Below are 24,655 nucleotides of genomic sequence, written 5' to 3' on the forward strand. Positions count from 1 at the left end.
TAAATTCGCTAGTATACTCCGTTTACACCCTCATACAGCGGGCAAATATTCACAGAATATGATGATGATGATGAGGAGGAGGAGGAGGAGGAGGAGGAGGACAGCATATCGCATATCTTATGTATGTCGTCAGGAGCAAGTACGCCACCCCATCTTTTTTCAAATTTTCGTTTTTTTACAATTTCAGGTTTGTTTACGTAACTTTAACTTTTTTTAATATAGACCATTCTGAAAGTGTTTCTTAATAGATACGCTAATGTCTCCTCTGTATCCGCTATTTAGTCGTTGGCCGTCACAATCTCTTTAAATTTGTCTGCAATCAACTGATTGTATGTCACCCCACTCTCTATTATTTTTGTTTTTACAAATCTCGTTTTTGTCGAACAATGAGACTTTTGTCGCAGATAGCTCGACATAAGGATAGTGATCCGGCGGCGGTGGCGGCGGCATCGGCGTTAGCTAACCTCTTAAAATCTAATACTTCAGTAGGTACAAGACCTGGATCCTTCATACTTTGTTTATAGACGCATTATGTTATAAATATTCTGTTTGTCATAATTATGTTCAATTTCCTTGCCCTCATTTTTATGGTTCGGTGACTTCTTGAAAAAATAATATTTTTATTGTTCTTAATTTCTCTCTTGTTATGAGTTATAGTATAACTATATTTTGTATGTGCGGACCTTGCAAGGACATCTGGCCCGTCATACAATTTTCACTTGACCTCGGCCTCATTTCATGGATCAGTGAAGAAGGTTACGTGTCGTTGTTAAGTCCATATCTCAAATGCTATAAGCAAAAGGTCTGCAATATTTGGTGTATGGAATGATTGTACGGTATACATATCCAACTGCCAGGTGTCATCTGACTTTGACGTCATTTTCATCCAAGGTTAGTGGTTAAAATTATTTTTTTTATGTGTGTTGGCTGTTTTTCTGATACTATATGCAATAGGTCTACTATATTTAGTGTATGGAATGAATGTCAGGTATACACGCCATCTGACAGGTGTCATCTAAACTTGACCGCATATTCATGGTTCAGTGGTTAAAGATCAGCTTTTGTGTTTTTATCCGTATGCAATGGGTCAATTGTATCCTCTTTTTTATTATTTAGTGCACAATGTTATTTTTCTTTTGGTCTGTTCTTTGCAAATACTATTAGCAATATGTCAACTATATTTAGTATATGGAATGATTGTAAGGTGTATATGTCTGTCTGGCAATTATCATCTGACCATGATCTCTTTTTCATGGTTCATTGGTCAATCTAAAGTTTTCCTGGTTTTTTTTTTTTTGTTTCTTAGATACTTCATTTACATATGCAAAAGGTCAACTATATTCAAAACATGTATTGGTTATAAAGTGTACATGTCTGTCTGGCAATGTTCATCTGACATTGACCTCATTTTCATGTTTCATTGATCAATGTTAAGTTTTCCTGGTTTAGTTTAGTTTATTTCTTCGAGGTGCAGTAGTTCAACTATATTTAAAGCATATTGTGTGTATGGTGTACATGTATTTCCAGTTTGGTTCCGGCAGACCTAATTTTCTTGAATCATGTTAAATTAATGTGATAGTTGTAGTAAAGCTTTGTCTATAGAACTTTCAGCATAGTACCAATGGTTAATAAAGAAGGCGAGACATTTCAGCTGCACACTTGTTTAACCTAACTTAAGATTTTCGAATATGAACAATTGTGGAGTTTTTCTTAAGAGATACGCCAATGTCTCCTCTACAACACCTATACAGTTAGCCCGTCACAATGTATATAAGTTGGAACAAAAGGAACGTAAGGTTCACCCTTCCTTCCTCTCCTTTTTCCTTTTTTAACTACATTTGTAACTTCAGTTTTTCGAGCATAAACTTTCACGCAATTTTTCTTAGTGGATACACTAATGTATGTTCTACGTGCATCACCTGTACAGTCGTTGCCCGTCACAATCTTCGTACATATCGATCTGAAATCAACTAAAAGGTTGTCACTCCCCCCATGCCCCCCCCCCCCCCCCCAAAAAAAATAAAACTATTTTCGTTAAGTCAATTTCTGTTAATTCTATCTAAGTTTAGATTTTCGAACATAAACCATACTTGATTTTTTCCTTGACAATGTTTCCCCTACATCGCCTTTTAAGTCGTTTTCAATTAAATCTATAAATCAGTCAAAAGATAAGCGTAAAATTCCCTCTCCATTGGCGAATCCAGGGGGTCTTGGGTCCCAGTCACTCTTTTGTGGGCAAAATTTGGTAGATTATATATGGAATCACTGAAATATGATTGGATCGGGCCCCCTCATAGGGCAGTCAGTGGATCCCCTTGATGTGAATTTCTAGATCCGTAACTGCCTTTCGCCAAATCGTATTGTATCAATGTGCTACCCTATGAGTATAGTAATCCAACTGTCTATTGAATGCCAGATATTGATTTGTTTATTTTTTTGGGAAAAAAGCTTCGTATTCTTTATGTATAAAATATTGTATCCCTTTTGTTTTCGTTTTGTTTTCGTTTTTGGTTAAGATTTTATGTATTCTCATAATTTTTCATTCTCTGTAATTGTTCGCTATAGCTCGGAAAAGGGGATTATCTGATGTGAAATTGTAGTTAAATTTAAGTTATACATTTGTACCTCTTTAGGGTTCGTCAGCTTATTGTTCGCTAGCTTGAGTCAAGTCAAGAAAGAGCATATACACATATTTCAGAAATAACGGCATCGCTTCTTAGTCTAACTAAAGTAATCTGAAAAAACATCATTGGACCAATGAATAAGTTTTCAATTACAACTGGAATATCTTAAAGTGTTCCTTCAAAGTCAGGAATTCGTTAAAGGGGGGGGGGGGGGGGACTCAGCTGCGAGTTTGTTTCCTGCTAGGTCCCAACTTTTTTAGTATGACTTATAAAAATGTAACTAGCGCTCAAATAAAAGTATCAAGTACGTTCCTCGTTTTTTGTAAAGTTTATACCGTTGGTTTTCCCGTTCGAATGGTTTTACACTATAATAGTCATTGTTGGGGCCCTCTACAGCTTGCTGTTCGGTGTGAGCCAAATTGAATGCTCCGTGTTAAAGACGCTTTGACCTAGAATGGTCTACTTTAATACAAACTGTGACTTGGATGGAGAGTTGTCTCGTTGACACTCATACCACATCTTCCCATATCTATATACAATATAAACATATTAAGTCCGTATTCTCTCCCAAAAATAATCCCACAATACAAAAACAAAAGCATGTAAACCAATGATATTGATAATATAAGCATTTCAGATAGGTTAAATACAATCCCCTTCCCTTTCATGAATGTGACCTACCGAATTGGACTTTTTACCGGATTTGTTATTACATGAGCAACACGATGGGTGTCACATGTGTAACAGGATCTGCTTATTCTTCCGGAACACCTTAGATCAGCCCTAGTTTTTGGTGGGGTTCGTGTTGCTTATTCTTTAGTTTTTCATGTTACAATGTATGTCATGTGTAATATTGTTTGTCTGTTTCTCCTTTTCACTTTTAGCCATGGCGTTGTCAGTTTATTTTCGATTTATGAGTTTGACTGTCCCTCTGGCATCTTTCGTCCCTCTTTTAAACTTGCTATATTTTGGTGTACTGGATTTCTTGCAGAATGTGTCATTGTGTATTTCTTTTCTTTTTTTGGATAGGTTACCATTTATAAGGATATGAAGGTGTTTAACAGATATTAGAATGATGTACCAAAAAGTATGTCTGGAAGCGAGGACAAAAAAATAGATAAAAAATATAGTGTTGATTAAATATAAAGAACATATTGATTGATTGTTGGTTGTTTAACGTCTAGTGGCAAATATTTGATGCATATTTAGGACGAATATAATAAAGATCAATTGGCAGGATAATAAAGTATAAAGTGAAATAGTAATTAAAAAAATAAAAGATATAGAATTGATTATATGGCTCCCTCCCCCCCCCCCCCCCCCCTTTAAAAAAAATAAACAACAAAACAAAACACTCACACTCGCGTATATATTTCTCTAAAAAAATCTAAAATGTTGGTTTCATGGTGCCCAACCTCTCCCACCCCATACCCCAGACATCAAGGTTCTTGATCCGCCTCTGAATATATAAGATCATTTGAAATAAAACATTAAAAATTATTCATCGTTATTAATCCGACAAATTTATCACTTACATGTAGCCTAAAGGAACTAGAGAAAACACTTTAACAGACACACAATTGTAGCAATATTAAACCTATAATTAACCGGTCTATAATTATCAGTTAAAGATGTCTCATCCAAATACACTTGTTAAATAAGTGTATTCTTTTACATTAAGTGTATTCTTCCGTTTGTCACGTGAAAGTTCATTGTATAATTTGACAAGAAGATTTATGTCGTTTATATTAATAATGCTTTTGATCGTGTTTACATTTATGTTTTTGACTGGAGAATCGTACGGTAAGTGATAATAAATAAGGGTATTTGCTCATTATTGAAGGTCGTACGGTGACCTAGAGTTGGTAACTTCTGTCATTTGGTCTAACGTAGATATTTGCTTCGTTGACAATCATGTCACAACTTCTTTTTTTATCAGAATAGAAAATATACAAGTTTAACTTTTAATTGTAAATATTGTTTTATCAGGATTGTGTTTAATATTTTTTGTGGTTTTAATATACATTTACTTAAATTCAAATTAGATGTTTCTTTTAAATAATTATTTAAATTATGGTTTGTATCAACAAATAAATGAATGTGTCCTTTCTCATTTCTTTACACAATGTTGCTTGAATTCTTTCAAATCAACAGTGTCATGTCCTTTCACATGTATGGACTCCTGTGGGTGCATTTTGATTTGTTCCGAACGGATTGATTTTCTTCATGTCCTACGATGAAATCTGCACTACGAATGGATATTTTTACTTACGTGTAGGTTTATGCATATCAACCCTGGTTTTCAAGTAGATGGAATATGGAAGAGAAAGAAAATATCAAACATATTTTTCTAAGATTAAACATATTTTTCTAGAGGTTAATGCCATTACGTTGGTTAAAATTTCGCTGACATACAAACAACTTACATAAACGTCTTTTTTGTAAACATGAAAAGTTAGTTTGAAAAGATAAAATAAACTATAAATAACCAAATTTAGATGTTCAAATATCAAAATTCCGTTAGAAACTGGTCGTTGGTATAACAATCCAAAAGAGGAAAGATTATCATGGACTTTGTGCAAAAATAATTGTAATGGAAATTAGTTGCATTACATACTTGTATGTCGCAAAGACGAGGTTACAAAATTAAGATGTGCATATATCACAAATTACTATATTATTAACCCTTCAGAATATAAAATTAAAGGTTTGAAGTCTTTATGTCATGTAAAAGTCTTGATAAACTTGTCAATTTTTATTAAAAAAAAAACTTATGAAATTTCTATGATTATTCACTTACATTTTATTCGACTGGCGATCTTAAGTCCCATTTTTATAGCTCTGACCGATTTCCACGAGTGTTTTATGTACAAAAAGTCATACTTGTGTACAGAGAATTAAATGTAGGTAAAACTATAATAAACTATGTACAGATTTTTCTTCTATCTTGTTCACCATATGATTGTAAAATATCAATTGTAACATTTTGTCTACCTCTTGTTAGAATGTAAACTGTCTAGAATGTTAATAAAGTTCTAAGAACAAATATTCAGTTAATGATAAATCACGTACGTACGCTAATTTAGACATCAATAAACCGACAAAACTATAGTAAATCCGATAAACTACAATTTTCCGCGGGGCTTCACGTTATGAAATGTAGTTCCTGGTTTATTTCAAAATCTTCACTTTTGTAAAACGAACAAGACTAGTGTTCCGTCTTCTTAACGAAAAATATTTAAAATTTCACAGGTGTTATGAAAATTCAAATTAAGCGTTGAATATACTTTTTAGCTATATTTGAGGAAGTGGCTGCAACAAAACCAACTACAAAAAATGGAATATACAGGATAAACTGTGGTATATGTCAAGCCGTTTTACTATTTATTCTGACGTGTTTTTCAACAGACTATCGGCATTCCAATGGGCACGAATTGTGCCCCTCTTCTTGCCGACTTGTTTCTTTGTTATTATGATGCTGATTTCATACAGGAACTTCTTAGGAAGAAAGATAAGAAGTTAGCCATTTCCGTTAATTCTATTTTCCGCTACATAGATAATGTTCTTTCACAAAATAATTCAAAATTTGGTGACTATGTCGAATGCCATGAACTAGAGATAAAGGATACAATAGATACAGTTAAGTCGGCCTCTTATCTTGACTTACATCTAGAAATTGACAATGAGGGTCGATTGAAAACAAAACTTTACGACAAAAGAGATGATTTCAGCTTTCCAATTGTGAACTTTCCATTTTTAAGTAGCAACATTCCAGCAGCACCTGCATACGGTGTATATATCTCCCAATTGATACGATATTCCCGTGCTTGCATTTCCTATCATGATTTTCTTGTAAAGGGTTGTTGCTCACCAGGAAGCTATTAAATTAAAAGTTCCAAATAGTGAAGTTGAAATCATCTCTTCGTAAATTTTACGGACGCCATCACGAGTTGGTTGTCCGTTATGGAATAAACGTTTTACAAATGATATCGGATATTTTCCTTACGTCGTAACTACAGTTCCCTTCCCTTTCATAAATGTGACCTACCGAATTAGACTATTTCAGGATTTGTTATCTCATAAGCAACACGACGGATGCCACATGTGGAGCAGGATCTGCTTACCCTTCTGAAGCACCTGAGATCACCCCTAGTTTTTGGTGGGGTTCGTGTTGTTTATTCTTTAGTTTTCTATGTTGTTATTTGTGTACAGTTTTTTGTCTGTTTGTCCTTTTCATTTTTAGCCATGGCGTTGTCAGTTTATTGTCGATTTATGAGTTTGACTGTCCCTCTGGTATCTTTCGTCCTTCAAGATATTTCGTAAACTTTAAAAAATATCTTATAAACTTTATAAGATATCTTATATGGTTTGTGAGATATCTTATATGGTTTATAATTTTCTTTATGAAATCTCTCAAAAATTATATGAGATATCTTATAAACTGTATGATTTATCTTTTAAACTATATGATATATATTATAAGGAATATAAGATATCTTATAAAGTATATAAGATATCTTATAAAGTATATAAGATATCTTATAAAGTATGTAAGATATCGTATACAAATAAAGAGATATCTTATAAAGATCTTATAAAGTATATAAGATATGTTATTGAAAAAATGTTTGTAAGATATTTTATCAACCAGAAGATATCCTATAAACTTATATAAACTATATAAGATATCCTATAAACTTTATGAGATATCTTATAAAAATTAAATAATATATTAAGATATCTTACATAGTAAATGAGATATCCTATATTATATATAAAATATATAAAATATTATATGAGATATCTTAAAATTCGAATAAAAAGTAAAACGGCTTGCCATAGTTGTTGAACAAAATTGGAGAGGACAATGTTTACTTAATTTCATGTTTTGACTTTTGTCAAATATTCGGAATGCTCGTGATTTATTCATTATTATACTAATTCTTTTTTTGTGTGAACAAAACATGTTTCTTTGTACAAGTTTGGTGTAGATCGACAGACATTACACACACACATAATTATATAAATGTACATTAAAAAGCCTACACAATGAGAAGTGGGAATGTTGTTCAGCGGGTGTCGTTTGTTGATGCGGTTAATAAGTGTTTCTCGGGTTTTTTTATAGATTAGACCGCTGGTTTTCCCGTTTAAATGATTTCTCATTAGTAATTTTTGGGGGTCATTTATAACTTGCTATTCGGTGTGAGCCAATGCTCCGTGTTGAAGGACGTACTTTGATCTAAAATGGTTTACTTTTTACAAATGATGACTTGAGTTGAGAGTTGTCTCATTGTACTCATGCCAGAACCTCCTATATCTATATATACAAGATTAAGATGTTTCTATTCTGGCTCATAAGTGCCCTAAATTTAAATATATATATATATATATATATATAATTATTACATCGAAGATCAAACATTTATTGAAAAAAGGTGAAAATAGTTATCATAATGCCATATTCTGGCACAATCGTTGTTTGTGTTGTTTTTTTGTTATATGATCCACTGTTTTTTTTTTTCTTCAGGAATAGAGTGTTTACACTGTACAGACGCTGTACTGAACAGTTCTTCTATCCCGTCTGCAGTAAAATTCGTGCTGTCTACATTTGAATCGACCTACAGAACACCAGAATGTGAAAATGCGCAAAATGCTCGGGCGGCTTCAGATGTTACATTGAACACGTGCACTGACTCTCCAGGTCCCGGACAGGTCAATAGATGTGGAAGACTCGTAGGGACACTGAGAGTCTCAATAGACCCTCCATTGATCGATAAAATAGGTAATTAGTTAAAAATCTTAATAAAATGGCATTAAAAAATATTTTTGATCATATGATTTATGAGTTGATGATTGATTGTTGGTTGCTTAACGTCCAGTGACAAATATTTTATGGATGTTCAGGACGATAGATGATGATGATGATGTAATTTAAATAATCCCAATGCAAACTTGGAAAATAAATGAGTACATAGCGGTGTATGACTACAATAAATATTTACCAGGATAGATGTGAACTAGACGTCTATCTCAATCCATGCATTATCAGCCTGTTCTAATCAGGGAACTTAAATTTTTCATGAACGCAACTTTATTTTATATATCCTTGTCTTTCCTTGAATGAGTTTTTAGTGTATATTCTTGTTTATGTTTCAAATTGCTGTTCGTTGTATGGAGTATTAGTTGATTTGGACTCTTTTTGAATTTACACTAGCTTTTTGAGTGTTTGAACATCGATTTGTCTATACAGAGCATGTCATTCATTTCTATCGTTTCGTTTTAGTCGTCATTTGTACATACTTTAAATTTACAATTATACTAAGTCCTCTTAATTCTTTTTTATGAACCAAAATTGCTTAATCGTACTTTTGCTTTATGTTCCTTGAGTTATTACGAAAATTCAGGACATTTTTCAAAATAATAATATTTCTTTTTTTTTAAGGAATGCCTGTAATAATTTTTCTGTCTATGAAGAAATAGCATAAAAAATATGGTGCACACTGAATAATCCGTGTAGCTTGAGTAAATAAAAAAAAAAAGTTGATGACCTCACGGTCACATGACAAAATTGTATCAGTGAGCTGATAGACAAAACACTGTCAGCCTATCAGAAGACGCGATAAATCCATAATTAAAATATTCGCATATAAAGACAATCGTTATTACCGACCGTGCGAGGGTTGAAAAGCCAGTCAAGGTCGTTAAACACTTCCATCATTATCATATTTAAATTACATTGTAGAATTGCCTATTCATTTCCACGTCAGAGGGTGTTTCCTAGTAGAGCAGTCATTAGGAGGAGGAGGTTGCTATAGAGATAAGCGAATTATCGATCAGCAGAGAGGGGTTTTATCTAACGTTTTGAAAGGAATATCTTTCTTGCAACTAGGAGAATTCAATGGTGTGCTCTGTATAAATGGACCAAGTAACTTAGATGCATGGGGAACCAATGGGATAATCAGACATGTTTTTTCCTGCGCGTCTTTATTTCTTTGTGCTATTGTTTCAATGGTTCTTCCTAACAAAACATATTAGAAATAATGTATTTGTATATAAAATGCTACTAATAACACGTGCTTCTCATGTTTTGAAAAGTTTCGATTGGAAAATTACTACATTCCTTTCACTGGCGTTTACGGGACGTCAACATGTCGAACAATAACTCAAAAAGACTCTAACCAATTTTTATGAAACTTTGGTGAATTGTTTATATATATTTAATAATGTAAGCTCCCTTTCGATTTTAAAAAAAAAAATAGATTGTACATGTCGGAGTTATGGGATTTAATTCATAAATAAGAGGGAATTTGCCAGTTTTCGGACAATAGCTCAAAAAGGCTTTGAGTAGTTTAATAAAACTTTAGTGACAGGTTTTCATCGATTGAAATAAGCTCTCTTTAATTATTTTTTTTATAATTTGAGGATTTATGGAACTTTTTTCGTTGAAAAAGCGACTGGTTTATCATGCACTTATTGTGCAGCTCTTTATTGTTTTATGCTTTTTCATTTATTTTTTATTGTTGTTATCTATTATTTATGTGCTTGTGAGTCTGAAGCTCTCCTGATTATTTTTAAGCTAAAAAAGTATCAAGCGCTGAGTATTTTTAGACACCCTTAATGTTTAAATTACTATAGAATAAGCAGATCTGGTATGATGCCAATGAGCCAACTACATGTTTTCATCAGATACCAAATTACATTGATGAACTTAGCATCTTTTGGTTACTGGACGTCTTATAACAATGAACACACCACGCACCCATATCGTAAGCTAGTAATACCCCGACATGATTTTTTATCAATGACATTTTGTTTATTTGATTATAATTTACAAAAACAAATTACCTTGAAAAGAAAAAGAATATAAGATATCCACCAATTCAAGTTTATAAGTTGTAATATTATGTAAATGTTTTGTACATGTAAGAGGCGAAATTTAAATAAAATATTGTCTTGTCTTGTCTTGTCTTGTCTTGTCTTGTCTTGTCTTGTCTTGTCTTCAATACAGTTCACAAACTTTAAACTTGGCGATCAGTCTTTTTACTCCTTTTTATCCGGGTTGTTGTCTCTTTGAAACATTCCCCATTTCCATTCTCAATTTTATGTTTACTCCTTTATATCTAAAAAAAACCATAAAAACAAGGCAATGTGGATTATTTTTCTAAGTTTGGTAATGTGGAGAACAATATTTGAAGCTCTAAGTCACCTTATATGGTGAATGTATTAAACAGAAAGTATAAAGCATGTAGATCTGTAGAGTCTCTTCGAACAAGTGAAAACGAAACAAATGAGATCATGAACATATTGATTGGTTGCTTGGTTGGTTAGAATGGGTTGGTTGGTTGGTTGGTTAGTTAACTGATTGATTGAATGATTGATTGAAAGTGTGCAAGTCACTCTCTCTATACGAGGCATTGGACTTAACGTTAATATTCTGAGCAAACGTGGCTGCGTATTTGTACATCCCAGACAGCTAAACGGACGGTCGGGATTTCCTAATGGATTAAATCCTTAAATCTTCATTTTATATATTTTCTCTTTTGTCTACGGGAACTCCGACTTCATATTCTATTTTTTTATTTGTTGAGTTCTCATTTTAATTCAGCTCGTGAGAGCAATTTTTTGACGTGTAACAAACAATAGACAAAGCACACACGCATCAATTATCCATGTTCTCATATAAGATAAGATATGTCAGCAATGTTTGATTTCTATGAATGAGTTCAAAGGAGATATGAAGTATACGTACTTAATTTAGACAGCGAACCAATTAAACAATGAAGAAAACATTTCCTTCTAAAATTAAACCTACGGTCTTATACAATGAACATGTCATTTCTCTATTCCAAGTTGGTAATCCTCCCAAGTCTAGGGATAATATATAGAATAGTTGGGAATACGTGTAAAAGAAATCTTAGTAGCAAAACATGTATTTAAGGTAGCACAATACAAAGATTTTTCATCCCTAATCAGCCATCTTTAAACTGATGTAATTCCACTCATCCTTTTTTAAATTTTATAAATGAGGTACCAAAAGAAAGAAGAATGATTAATTTTTCAAATTGTGATAGTTTCATAACTGTTATGTAATTAGTTGCTATATTGTGATGTCCATACTTGAATGAATTTAGCTTCTTTGCTATTCATAGCATCCCAAAATATTTTATAGATTCTTGTACAACACAGCTTTACTTCCAAAACCGTGTCTCAGATTTTTCCTATTGTATTCTATTCTCTCATAAATCTTCAATGAAGTTTGCAACATCAATTCATAAGAGATCACTAAATTCAATTGGGTATAAAATTTGTTCTATTGATGTTTTTGGAAATATGAGACACGGGTTTGGAGGTCAAGCTGTGTTGTACAAGAATCTATAAAATATTTTGGGATGCTATGAAGAACAAAGACGCTAAATTCATTCAAGTGTGGACATCACAATAAAGCAACTAATTACATAACAATTGATTATGTAATAATTATGTCATAATGAAATTATCACAATTTGAAAGATTAATCTTTCTTCTTTCTTTTGGTACCTCATTTATAAAATTTAATAAAGGCTGAGTGGAATTACATCAGTCTTTCTTTTGGTACCTCATTTATAAAATCTAAAGAAGGATGAAATGAATTACATCCAGTGGCGGATACAGAACTTTTCATAAAGGGGGGGGGGCGCTGACTGACCTAAGGGGGAGGGGCCGCTCCAGTCATGCTTCAGTGATTTCCTATATAATCAACCAAATTTTGCCGACGAAAAGGAGGCCCGGGCCCCAAGCCCCCCCCCCCCCTGGATCCGCCTATGACATCAGTTTAAAGTTGTCTGATTGGGAGTGAAAAATTGTATTGTGTTACCTTAAATATTAAATATATATGACGTCACATTTGAATTTCTCAAAATTTCCCGAAAATAGGATAGAATTAGAATAAAATCCAAGATTAGGTTTGTAAAACTGATATAACATTTATCAATAACAATGAAAATTACAATACTGATTAATATCAAATTGTGGTAGTAATTAGATGAATAATTGTATTATCTAGCTATGTCGGCGTTTCTTCTAAAATAAACTATAAACCAAATATATCGTATAAATTTAGTTGACCAAAACAAAAATCTAATAAATGAACTGGGTGATTAATTATAATTACCATAACACACGAATACAACAGAAAAAATAAGATTTACAACTACAAACGATAAGACATTTGACAAAATCCGATGAGAATAACAAATATAACATCAAATCTAAATATATAAATTTTGGATAGAAAAGTACCGTGACACGTCTTATAGCAATGTGAATTTACACTCAACAAAACAGTCACAATCGGGAATAAGTCACGGTCGGTAATTAAAAGAGATAACAGTAGTATAACGGTATTCAATAGTCATAAATCGATTAGAGAAAAACAAATCAGGGTAACCAACCAAAACCCGAGGGAAACACATCAATTATAAGAGGAAAACAACAGATCGAACAACAGAAACACTGAACTGCAACAACATGAACGAAAACAAACGCCAACATACATGTGACCCTTCATGACATTTTTAGGCTCATGCAAGTTATGGCGGTAAACTTCATATTGAGAAAACACCTCTCAACCGTCGTCGTAAAGTCACATAACGTAATCGGGGCACCTGTAATAAAATGTCCAATTGTATCATGCAGTTCAATATTTTCTTTTCTTGGTTTATTTGGATCTTACATTAAGATATACAAGACAAGGTGATATTTTACGTAAATTTAGTAAATAACGTAAAAATCGTGTAAGGCAAACTAAAAATTGTGTCTTGGTATTCACTTTCTTAGTATTAATGTAAATTTCTTTAAGACAAAGTAAAATATTAATAAAATCCAAAGTAACAAAAAAACACATAATTCTGTTATTTTGCAGAATCTATCGAAATAACTTCTCCGGGTGTTTTGCAATTGAATCAATGGACCCTTCATAAAACTGCAAAAAACTCATGTTTACCCTCTTCACACATAGAAACGGACTTTTTGATAACTTTAGCCAAATCTCTCACTTATATGGCAATGTTAGAAATACCGCTAAAATGACAACATTATGCGACAGGAATACAGTACTAATAAATGCCAGAACACTCAGGACAGAGATGTACATAAATAAATAATCAAATCAAATTAAGACAGATTGCAATTATACACACGTTCATTCATCATCACAAGTGTGCATTGTTACAGATCATCGCATGTATTTTAGTTATATTTCTTCAAAACTCACTATATTTTATGCTTACTTAACGTGCTTAAAGTACAAAAAAGACTATACATTAAGGTATATATTAGAAAACGGGTATTGCGTCAAGCAAACGGGAAATCCCATGGCCAAAAAAAACCGGAATATTATTCACAGAGGGACAATAGAAAACAAAACACAAAATAGAAAACTAAAATAGAAAACAGAAAACTTAATTATACGAATCCCATCAAAGAATGGGAAAAGTTCCGTCAGACTAATTGACCCTTGTAAGAATATACAACGACACTTTTTTCTGGTATTTTGATCTGAAAATCTGAGAACGTATTGTCCATGACATGTACCATATCACGAATGTGACCTACCGAATTAGACTAATTACCGGATTTGTAATAACATTAGCAACATGACGGGTGCCACAATGGGAGCAGTATCTGCTTACCCTTCGGTAAAACATGATATCATCCTCAGTTTTTTGGTGGGATTCGTGTTGCTTAGTCTCTAGTTTTTCTATGGTGTGTCTTCTAAACTATTATTTGTCTGTTTGTCTTTTTATTTTAGCCATGGCTTTGTCAGTTTATTTTCAATCTATGGGTTTGACTGTTTTTGTTTACAATACTATAAAGACCTTCTACTTTGTATTAATTTGAAAAATGTGATTTGATTCATTGCTTTAAATTTAAAGTTCATTAAAATTCATGTGATCCTCCCTTTTTTCATAGAATACACTCATATGAATAAGAACACTCTACGCAACAAAAGACAATTTATAACTCCTACTTTTAACAAAAACATTGTCTTATAATTAAAAAAAAATCATATCATCATTCCTTGTGTTACATAGCCGTGCTGAAAACCAATACTAATACAGTAAAACATTTCCCTGGGTAGAATACATTTGATACACACTAATGGTTATCTACATAAACTTTGAAATGCGAAATCCGTTTAAAGATATTGATCATTGTTAAAAGGTCAAATCAACCGTCACTACATTAATATTTCCTTAAAGCTTAATGATATTTTCTATTTTTAGCTATTGTAATTTAAAAGTTATGTTCACACGATGTTTTTGGTTTTGATTCCTGTTTTGTTATTCACAAGAGAAAGTTATGGTAAGTAATATATGCTACACCATCTTAAGAATGCACTTTGCCGTAAACCGTCTTAATCTTAATCTTACCATGAACCGTCGTAGCACTAGTCATTACAAAAAATGATTTTTATTACACTATTAGTTTTTTCTTTTGTAACATCCATTATAACAATAACGTGATGCAAATCATGTAAAACAAAGGGTCTCAAAAGTAAAGCCATTAATGTCTATTTTGATATGGGAAGTCGCAATATAAGTTTCAGAATAATTTCTTAATTCAAGGATTGGAAATTAAAACACTAACAGCTTCATGTAGATAAGGATGATATCTCTACTATGTATTGAACCGTAGCAGATGCTGAATAAATGATTGATAGTTTTCAAAATATCGATGACGATTTCAGCATCACGAAAATTGTTCTCCGAAAGTTACAACTTTTACTTAATACTTTAAGCTTGCAAACCAAAATTTTTTATTCAGTATCTATAATACTAAAATTGCGAGGTCCAATTTGTCAGCCGTCATCGGGTAAAAACGACAAATTAAAGAAATCAACTCTATATATAACTAATATAGGACAATGGTGTAGATTAAAAATTACACCACTCCAGACCCTTTTGTTTTCCACATAATTAATATTGCCAATAATTAACAAGTTCCGGGTCTAATCCGATACCGATACCAATAGTATATTCACCTGTTAGCTATTACCTTATCTGTACGTTCCGCATTTGACAGGCGCACCACCAAACGGTGTATTTAGGATTTTGCTATATACACGGGTCATAATCAAAGGGCTGATACTACTAAATTCAATCATTGTCAAATTTTTCCCTATTGTAGCTTCATTCAGCAATCAACAAGACTTTCTAAGATAACTAATATAGGACCATGCTGTTGATTAAAAAATACCCTATTCCTGGACAGCCTGGACCTTTTTTTTCCAAATAATTAATATTTCCAATAATTGATAAGTTCCAGGTCGACGGGTTCAAACAGAAAGATTTGAAAGCAGAGGAAACTGTGTATCTTATAATCGACATGACTTTATCAGATGACAATACCAATTACTAAAATAAGGCTTAGGCATAGTTATATACTTTAATTCAGTCAGGGGCCTTTTATAGCAAACTATGCGGTATGGGCTTTGATCATTGTTGAATGCTGTACAGTGACCCATAGTAGTTAATTTTTTGTCATTTGGTCTCATTTGCAATCGTACCACATCTCCTTTTTTTATATGTACACAAAAAACAACATACACAAAAAGCAAAGGAAAAGTGCTTGTATTGCTGTTCTTCATCTCAAAGTCACAGTGATATATTCCACACGGAGCAAAAAACACTCTCACCTCACTACAAGTTTAAGACAGCCCCTAGCAACAGGCAAGGATGCTGAATTTAAACGATCAATATGAAATAGTTATTCAATTTCAACAATTTTAAAATATGATGTAACTGTTTTTTAAATAATTTGGACGATTGTTTGTCCTTAATGAGTGGAGTAACGTTTGAACAACTTGATTTAACGTGTATAGTAATGTAATGACCAAAAGTTTAGTAACGTGTGCTGTGTATGTTAATACAATCTGTAAATTTTCCACAGGAATAGAGTGTGTCAAATGTACAGACGCTTGTTTGAAGGGATCGTCTACCCCTTTTGTACTACAGCATTTTGATTCAACACACAGACATCCAGAATGTGACAAAGCACTAATAGATAAACCGGATTCAGGGGTAACATTGCAAAACTGTATGGATGCTCCAGGTCACGATCAAGTAAATAAGTGTGGAAGATTGATAGGAACAGTGAATGTGTCCATACAGACCCAATTTGTCGATGTAAAAGGTACTGGTTGAACGTTAATGAAATAATTTCTCTTTTAAAAATCCCCATACATTCCCGAAACATGATAAGCTTGACACTCTTATCATTATCTTTTACGTTTTATTCAATTTTAATCTCGCACAAAGTCCAGTATTTGTTTTTGGTTTATTTGAACTAGAATGTCATGAAAAGTTAATTTTCTATATAAACTATAGACTAAATAATGAAGTAAATTATCTCTATTCAAATGCATATTTAATTTGTGATAAACATTTTCTTTCTTCTTTTTAAACAAATGTCTAGCGAAACTCACGATTATATTTTGTATTATAGATTTTCCTATACATTTTCTGATCAGAGGATGTTTCATCGTAGAAAAGACATTAAGAGGAGGATGCTATCAAGACAAACAGATTATTGATCAACAGAGAGGTGTTTTGTCTAATTTCTTCAAAGAAATAATGTCTTTGCAATTTGGAGAAGTTGATGCAAAATTGTGTGTAAATCAAGCCAACAACTCAAGAACATGGGGCACTAATGTCTCAAATTCCAACAACTTAAGCACATGGGGCACTAATGCGTCTAAAGATTACTTATTGCAGGATTTCCTCATATGCTTGTGTCTTAGTTTTATTTTCTTTATAAATAAAATTATTACATGATTGCAAATCAGACAGACTAATCATTTGTAAATGCCTTCCACAATTTCAGTCATATTATTGGCTGTTCAAAACACTTCAAATGTCCAATCAATCAAATGAAAATTAACTTAAATTTTGTCAGAATATATTATCTTTTCTAATATTTAAAAAGAGGAAAATGTGGGATGATTCACAATAGACAAAATGACACAAAAAATAACCACTTAAGGTCACCTTGTGACCTTTAACAATTAACGAAGCCCATACGGCATAACTAGTTATAAATAGCCTCATAATATACATTAAACTTTTTTAAACTAAAAAACAATATACAGAATTGTATTTAAAAAGCTTAATACGTGTGGTAAAGAGTCCCTGGATGATGATGTGTTTAAATGTTTAAGATAAGTTTAATGAGTACGTTGACAATATAAATACAAACAATCCATATACACTTCACTTTCTTTATGAATCATCTAATTGAAATAGACTACATGTACATTCACTTATATTGATTAAAAGGCTATTGATGCCTGGAGGTGTGCATCCTAATTAACGTATACGGTTAACTTACTTTGTGAACAATCAAATGGACTGTTTATGCTAGACGTTTTAGATATATTTATATGGAAATGCATTTCTACAGGCCGTAGATATCTTTATCATGAACAATTGACGTGTTCACCATTGCCGATTTGATGAGTGTCATGATGTTTATATGCGTTACATAGTCGTTCGGAAATTCGTATACTACTATTTTAAAAACCTTTCGCTGGGAAGAGTATACTTGATAAACACAAATGTACATTTGAATGAATTTAGAAATGCGACATATGTAATAATATGATGATAATCATTGTTAAGAGGTCAAATCAACCCACACTACATTAATATTTCCTTAAATTCACATTATCGTTTTCATTCTTAGGTATTGTAATTGGTTTGGTATGTTCATACTACGATGTTTTTTATTTTGATTACTATTTTGTTTTTCACAACAAAAGGTTATGGTAAATAAGATGTGATTCACCATTCTACACTTTTGGGGCCATTTATAGCTTGCTGTTCTGTGTGAGCCAATAGTCCATGTTTAAGGGTATACTTTGACGTATAATTGTTAACTTTTTATACATTGTAACTTGGATAGAGAGTTAACTCATTGGCATTCATACCACATCTTCTTAATTATCATATATATATATGTAGTACTTGAAAATTAAAACTGTTATTTAGTTTTTTATTTTTCTTATATAAAAAACTGCTTACTAGTTGGTTTAATGAATGGGTTAAACAGGTATAATGCAGATATTAGAAAATGCTTATTTTTACGGGGCTATCATAAGTACTGCATTGTTTTCCATATGCACAAAATTTGCCATAGATTCGGAAACAACAAAAAATCCGCCATAGATTAGGATATTACAAGACTTGCCATAGATTAGGATTGTAAAACTCTGCCATAGATTTGGGATGGTAAACGTCATATTTTCCAAAGATTTGAAATCTGTCATAAATTTGGAACCTTCCATAGATATGAGTCCAACATTTATACATCAAATAAAGAGTACCGCTAAGTTACAATTTTACGTTAAGGAATGAGAAACCACCCCTAAAAATATGATGTTAAATTTTTGTTTAATAAATGTTGACGGTTCGTTGTCATGACTGGAAATTTAAAAAAAAAAACAGACAGCTTCATGTATGCAAGAATGATGCCTATACAAAATAATAACCTTCAGCAAACGCTGAATAACCGATTAACATTTTTAAAAACAACAACAGTTGATACTAAAACTTTGAAACTAAAATTTGAATTAGGTATAAATTGGACCACTGACTGATCTGTTCTTAAGGAATGGAGTTACGTTTGAACAACTTGATTTAAGGTGTGTAGTAATATAATGTCCAAAAATTTAGTAACGTGATCTTTGTTCGTTAATACAATCTTTCAATTTTCCACAGGAATAGAGTGTATCAAATGTACAGACGCTTTATTAAAGGGATCGTCTGTCCCGTTTGTACTATAGCATTTTGATTCAACACACAGAAAATTGATATAACTAGCAACGCGATCAAGTTGTTCTTTGGTTTGTCTTACTAAAACACAATCAGCGGCCGTGAGTGCTTAGTTTTGTTAATTCATAAATTAATGATAGCAATGCTTCAATGTGGATAGCTGTAATGCTTTTCAGGACAAGCAAATCCAAGAATCATACCTCAATTAGCAATGAATTTATGCTGAAGATCAATATAGTTTTACAGATATGTTTTATAGCATGACGTACTATCTATAGTATCAAAGGTACCAGGATTATAATTTAATACGCCAGACGCGCGTTTCGTCTACATAAGACTCATCAGTGACGCTCAGATCAAAATAGTTATAAAGCCAAACAAGTACAAAGTTAATAAATCACGTGTTAAAGCATGGCGTACTATCTATAAATCACGTGTTACAGCATGACGTACTATCTATAAATCACGTGTTACAGCATGACGTACTATCTATAAATTACGTGTTAAAGCATGACGTACTATCTATAAATCACGTGGGCATATACCCGTTACCAAACGGTTAGTTTATCATGGGAAGGCTATTTCGGAAAAAGCGTAGTCCATCTTTTTGTGTTTTGTTTATTTAATGATAAATCTTCTTTCCAGGAAAAATATCTTTTTTTTTTTCCTTTTCCGGTTTGTTTTTTCTTGGGGAGGGGTGGTCTATCAAAGCATGGAAGTATTATATTGTACTTTTCTATTACCAGTGCTTGACTAATCATCCAACTCGATGAGATTTTAACCGTCAAAACGTAAAATCAATTCGGAAATGGTGCTTAATTTTTTCCTAATCAGTGTTGAATTGTCTTAATTTGTCAAGCCAGTATCCAGTCAGTTCTAAAGGGGTCATACAAGTTACAACTAAGAATGTGTAATAGTGAATATCCATATCAATAGATAATGTCAAAAAACAATTTAATTAAATCTTTATTGTTCTCAAAGAAGGTTAACAACGCCCAACCCATCTCACGAGCCCCTCCTGCTTACTTTTTTAACTGAAATAAACGTACAATGCTTTCAGAATGAATTCATATAAGTTTATAAACAAGAAGAAAAACAAGCTTTTGCTAGTGTTGCTACTACCATATCTAGATTAGTGTTTCGGTGTACAAAATTGTCTACATGGCCTTTCTTCACAGTTTATGCGTCGTAAAAGTAAAACAAAAATTGCACAGTGAATAAAAAATCAGATGTCTAGAACTTTAAATGATAGAAGGCATCTGGTGAATAAATTGTTACAAAACTGGGAGGCTAGCTAAATAAGGCAGTCATAACTGTTCATAAAAGCAGATGGATTGAAGTGTTAGGGTCCATTATATTGGCTTCACAAAGATTTATAGTGTTCTCAAACAGGCTGCAGAGTTTACTCTGTGAGGAAAAAGAAAACAATTTACAGTCAATGGTTTCTCCACACACCCTCGCACAGTAAACTTTAGCTTTTATGCCAGTTGTGTAAATAACTTGGGATTTGGTTGGCTGACTTGAAATGTTTTTTCCATAGAATGCAGTACCGTACTGTTGAAAAGTTGGAGTACTAAGGACTTCCCCTACAATTTAAATACAATATTTTGTATTAGTTATAATCACATTCAACAATGGACTTCTTGAACCAAGCTTGTGTTTGTTTTGCATGACATCCATAGGATTTTTTTAATTGTATTTTACATTCTTTGTTATACACAATGTATGCCTGGTCAGTTGTAAATCTTATTACAGATATAATTTCTAACACTATATGTCCATTCTTTTGATTCAAAAGATTATGGGTTTAAGAACAATAAGAACAAGTTTACTGACATACGTTTTTTTTTTCATTTTTGATGATCGTACAGTACAGTACAGTGACATGCACGTCCTTTGATCTCTTGTAGATACTTGTCTCATTGACCACATTGCCAAGGAAAGATAGGTAGTTACTTCATTAGGTTAATCCAGATCATGATTGCGTCTGAATTTTTTTCGAAGATGGCTTCAACGGTTACTTATAAAACAAGGATTTCCTAAAGTTGCCGTTAAAGTCATCTTTGAAAATTTTTCAGACGCAATCATGATTTGGATGACTATAATGAAATGACTATCACAGATATGATAAATTCCTATCATCCTTTCATCATCCATGACTGGTCAGGAAATGAGACAGCCCAAATTCTTTTTATTAGTCACATGCAACACAACAGATTTCACTAACGGAGCTTTAACTACCTATCCTTTCGGAGCATCTCAGTTACCCGCCAGTTTTCGATGTGATCTTCAATCTTACGTGTATTTTTGTTATACGTGATTGTCTTTTTCATTCTTTATCTATTGTTCATGGTGTTGACAGGGATTTTTCGACTTCTTATTTTTAAATGCCTCTTTGGTGTCTCCTTACTTTTTAGTTTCTCTTTCTTTTCTTTTGTTCACGTCCTTGTATTGTTTTGGAGTGGAGTGTAGAAAACGACACTTCGGAAAATTGTCTTATAGAAAAGAACCAGACAAAACGGTTTAATGTATAGTGAACAGTAAAACATATATCTAAAGTATGATGCAACATTTTGAAATCAAATATCCCGCAAATACATACAAATATGACAAACCCAAATAAAGAATATAACTAAACTACAAGATAAAAAAGATGAAAGACAAAAAAAAAACACAGTCAGCAAAAGAAACTACTTATTTGATGTTGTTCCAGGAATAAATATGAACCACTTCAAACGTGAAACGTTTAGAGAGAATTCCACGCTATATCAGATAATTGACCCTTAACTAAAATCTGTGCCACAATAAATAATAAATGAAGTGAAAAGGGTATAAGCTACAATAATTTTACATATGCAAGTAAGTGAATGACAGATCTTTGTTAGTCTCAATCTGTTATATTTTTCACATGTTTTTGTCTCATGTTGCGATGAAAGAAACCTTATGTCTATTGTTGAAGGCCGTGTGCTAGCCTTAAGATGTCTCTTTGTTTTTGTTGTGTCGTACGGTTGCTGTCTTTATGCGTATTGCATAAGTCTCTTATAAATTAAAGTTATACATTAATAATTTAATTTTGGATGTAACGCGTCTTCTGATTGGCTGACGTTATTTTGTTATCAGCCCATAGACATAATTCAGTCATGTGACCATGACGTCATCAACTTTTTCATGGTTTTCTACGATTTAAAATGGAATTTAGAATTACATTATAAGAAATGACTGTAATATTTTTTCTGTCTATTTGAAATAACATAAAAAATGTGGTGCACACTGTTAAATAACCCGCCCCGCGCGTTATTCAGTGTGCACCAAATTTTTTATGTTATTTCTTCATAGACAGAAAAAATATTACAGTCATTCCTTAAATAACTAAATGACATACAGTTACATAACAATAACTAATGTTTAACACAATTATTCTGTAAATGTGCAATATAATGTAGGCCTAAAATATAAAAACAAAGCAACCGTACTGATACGATATATAGAAAGTCTCCACTCCCCACCACACATCTGTGACCAGTTTCCATAGCACGGTGTACTACATTCTGAATCGCTGACATTTGGGTGGATTGCAAGATCTGAGTATGGATCATTACCACAATGACACCATTGCCGAGACTGAAAAGAATAACTGCGAGATTTCAAAAAAGAATAAGAGATTTAAAACATTTCTTGTTGAGGTGTTTAAATGTCTTAATTGTTATCTATATTTAGTTGCCACATTTTCTCATATTAATGCTTCACAAGACCTCTTTTATGGAAATGATTTCTAATGTTTCATAAATTGCGCCTGGAATTCTTTGGCTATTTAGTTCATATACCTTTTCTGTTTTATGCCAGAAAGTTTGTTTGTATGTCCAAAAATAAATGTGTGAATTGTTTTTGATTTGGCGTTCAAAGAATGAAAATAGCAAGCACAGCAGTCAAACTGACATTGAATGCGTGTAAACTTTTTTCTAAGCAAAAAAAATAAACCATTGATTCTTTTAATTAAACTTCAATGTTAAAAGCAGAAAAAGAAGTTTAAAAAATAAGCGTTCCATTATTTATGATTTAAATATTCACACTATAAAACACCAGTTGATTGTTTTCTGCCAATCAAAATTGTGAAATTATTACGAAACATGAATAGAATGTGAAAATGTATAACAATTACCTGCATTCCTGCATACTTGAAACCATCATCTGCACATCCAAGAATGCAGAAGTCAATAGTCAGGCTTACAAAATGTATGCCTCCATATACATAGGGAAACTTTCTGATAGGATCAGAATCTACAAAACAGCCTATGTAATCTGCATGTCCTGAAAAGGTCATTTTCATTACAGTTTAATCATTTGCCTTTTGATTTTATTCTTTCATAGCCCATATATAAAGAAAAGTAAACATTTCCCCTATTGCACCGAGACCCCTACACAACATATCCTCTTTTTACAAGTGACAGTCCAAATTGCCGCCCATCTCAAGTTCATCCTGGTCAACCCATTTTTTATTTATGTACATGTATAACCATGGAAGTATTATATTGACGTGAAAGGTTAGATCATAAACATGTTTTACCCCGTCACATTTGTTTATGTACTTTTCCAAAGTCAGGAGCTTGTAATCCTAAATATGATTTTCGTTGTTTGCTATGTGCAATCATAATTCGCCGTTTCAGAATCTAATGCATCCTGGGTAATATTTTCAAAAGTGTAAACCAAAACGTCGTGATTGGTTAAAAATGTCATAAACAATGGAAATTTAACCAATGACGTGACGTTATTTTCATTTTGGGGTACGAACAATGAAATTACCCATGATTCTTTAGATTCTGAAAAGGCCAATTGTTTTTTTTTTTTTTGTTTATTTCATGCCTGAGCTTATATTTCTTACTATACGGAAGCGATTTTCATCAATGTCAAGACCGTATGATGACCTATCACTGTTTACATTCGCGTCCTTTGGTTCTGGTTGAAAATTTTCCCATTTCTGATCATAGCATACGTCTTTGTTATACCAATAGATTTACTGTTTATGTGTTCACGTTCTCAATATACATAAATAGTCGCCACTGGTTGTTAAGCAATTAACACATTGACATCAACATATCTTATTGACAAAAACATATATGATAAAATACAACCACTAATGAGGTCACTACAACATGCATTATTAAAACATGTGGCGGAGCTACACTACTATATTTTTAGATTTAGATGTTCTATCATTTAACTTGA

General features: G+C 32.4%; 1 protein-coding gene and 2 long non-coding RNA genes across 4 annotated transcripts in view; 2 read left to right on the forward strand and 1 right to left on the reverse strand.

The window, feature by feature from the left end:
• Positions 1 to 4,305: 4,305 nt before the first annotated feature.
• On the forward strand, positions 4,306 to 10,134 carry LOC143042385 (uncharacterized). The gene is made up of 3 exons (XR_012967962.1): positions 4,306 to 4,427; positions 8,152 to 8,406; positions 9,367 to 10,134. It is a non-coding gene; the product is annotated as an uncharacterized LOC143042385 (long non-coding RNA).
• A 4,635-nt stretch (positions 10,135 to 14,769) lies between these two features.
• On the forward strand, positions 14,770 to 17,447 carry LOC143043457 (uncharacterized). Its single transcript, XR_012968405.1, has 3 exons — positions 14,770 to 14,966; positions 16,554 to 16,796; positions 17,109 to 17,447. It is a non-coding gene; the product is annotated as an uncharacterized LOC143043457 (long non-coding RNA).
• A 2,933-nt stretch (positions 17,448 to 20,380) lies between these two features.
• Positions 20,381 to 24,655, reverse strand: part of LOC143043458 (sialate:O-sulfotransferase 2-like) — a 31,400-nt gene continuing 27,125 nt past the window's right edge. Inside the window, exons 4-6 of one of the 2 annotated variants that reach the window (XM_076215747.1) lie at positions 23,592 to 23,740; positions 22,906 to 23,053; positions 20,381 to 21,018 (exon numbers count right to left, since the gene is read on the reverse strand). In XM_076215747.1, coding sequence (XP_076071862.1) covers positions 20,750 to 21,018; positions 22,906 to 23,053; positions 23,592 to 23,740 — 566 coding nt within the window. In that variant the 3' untranslated portion in view covers positions 20,381 to 20,749. The remainder of the gene's footprint in view (positions 21,019 to 22,905; positions 23,054 to 23,591; positions 23,741 to 24,655) is intronic. The other variant, XM_076215748.1, reaches the window with a different exon arrangement.

Source organism: Mytilus galloprovincialis, chromosome 8 (assembly GCF_965363235.1).
Source record: "Mytilus galloprovincialis chromosome 8, xbMytGall1.hap1.1, whole genome shotgun sequence".
NCBI lineage: Eukaryota > Metazoa > Mollusca > Bivalvia > Mytilida > Mytilidae > Mytilus > Mytilus galloprovincialis.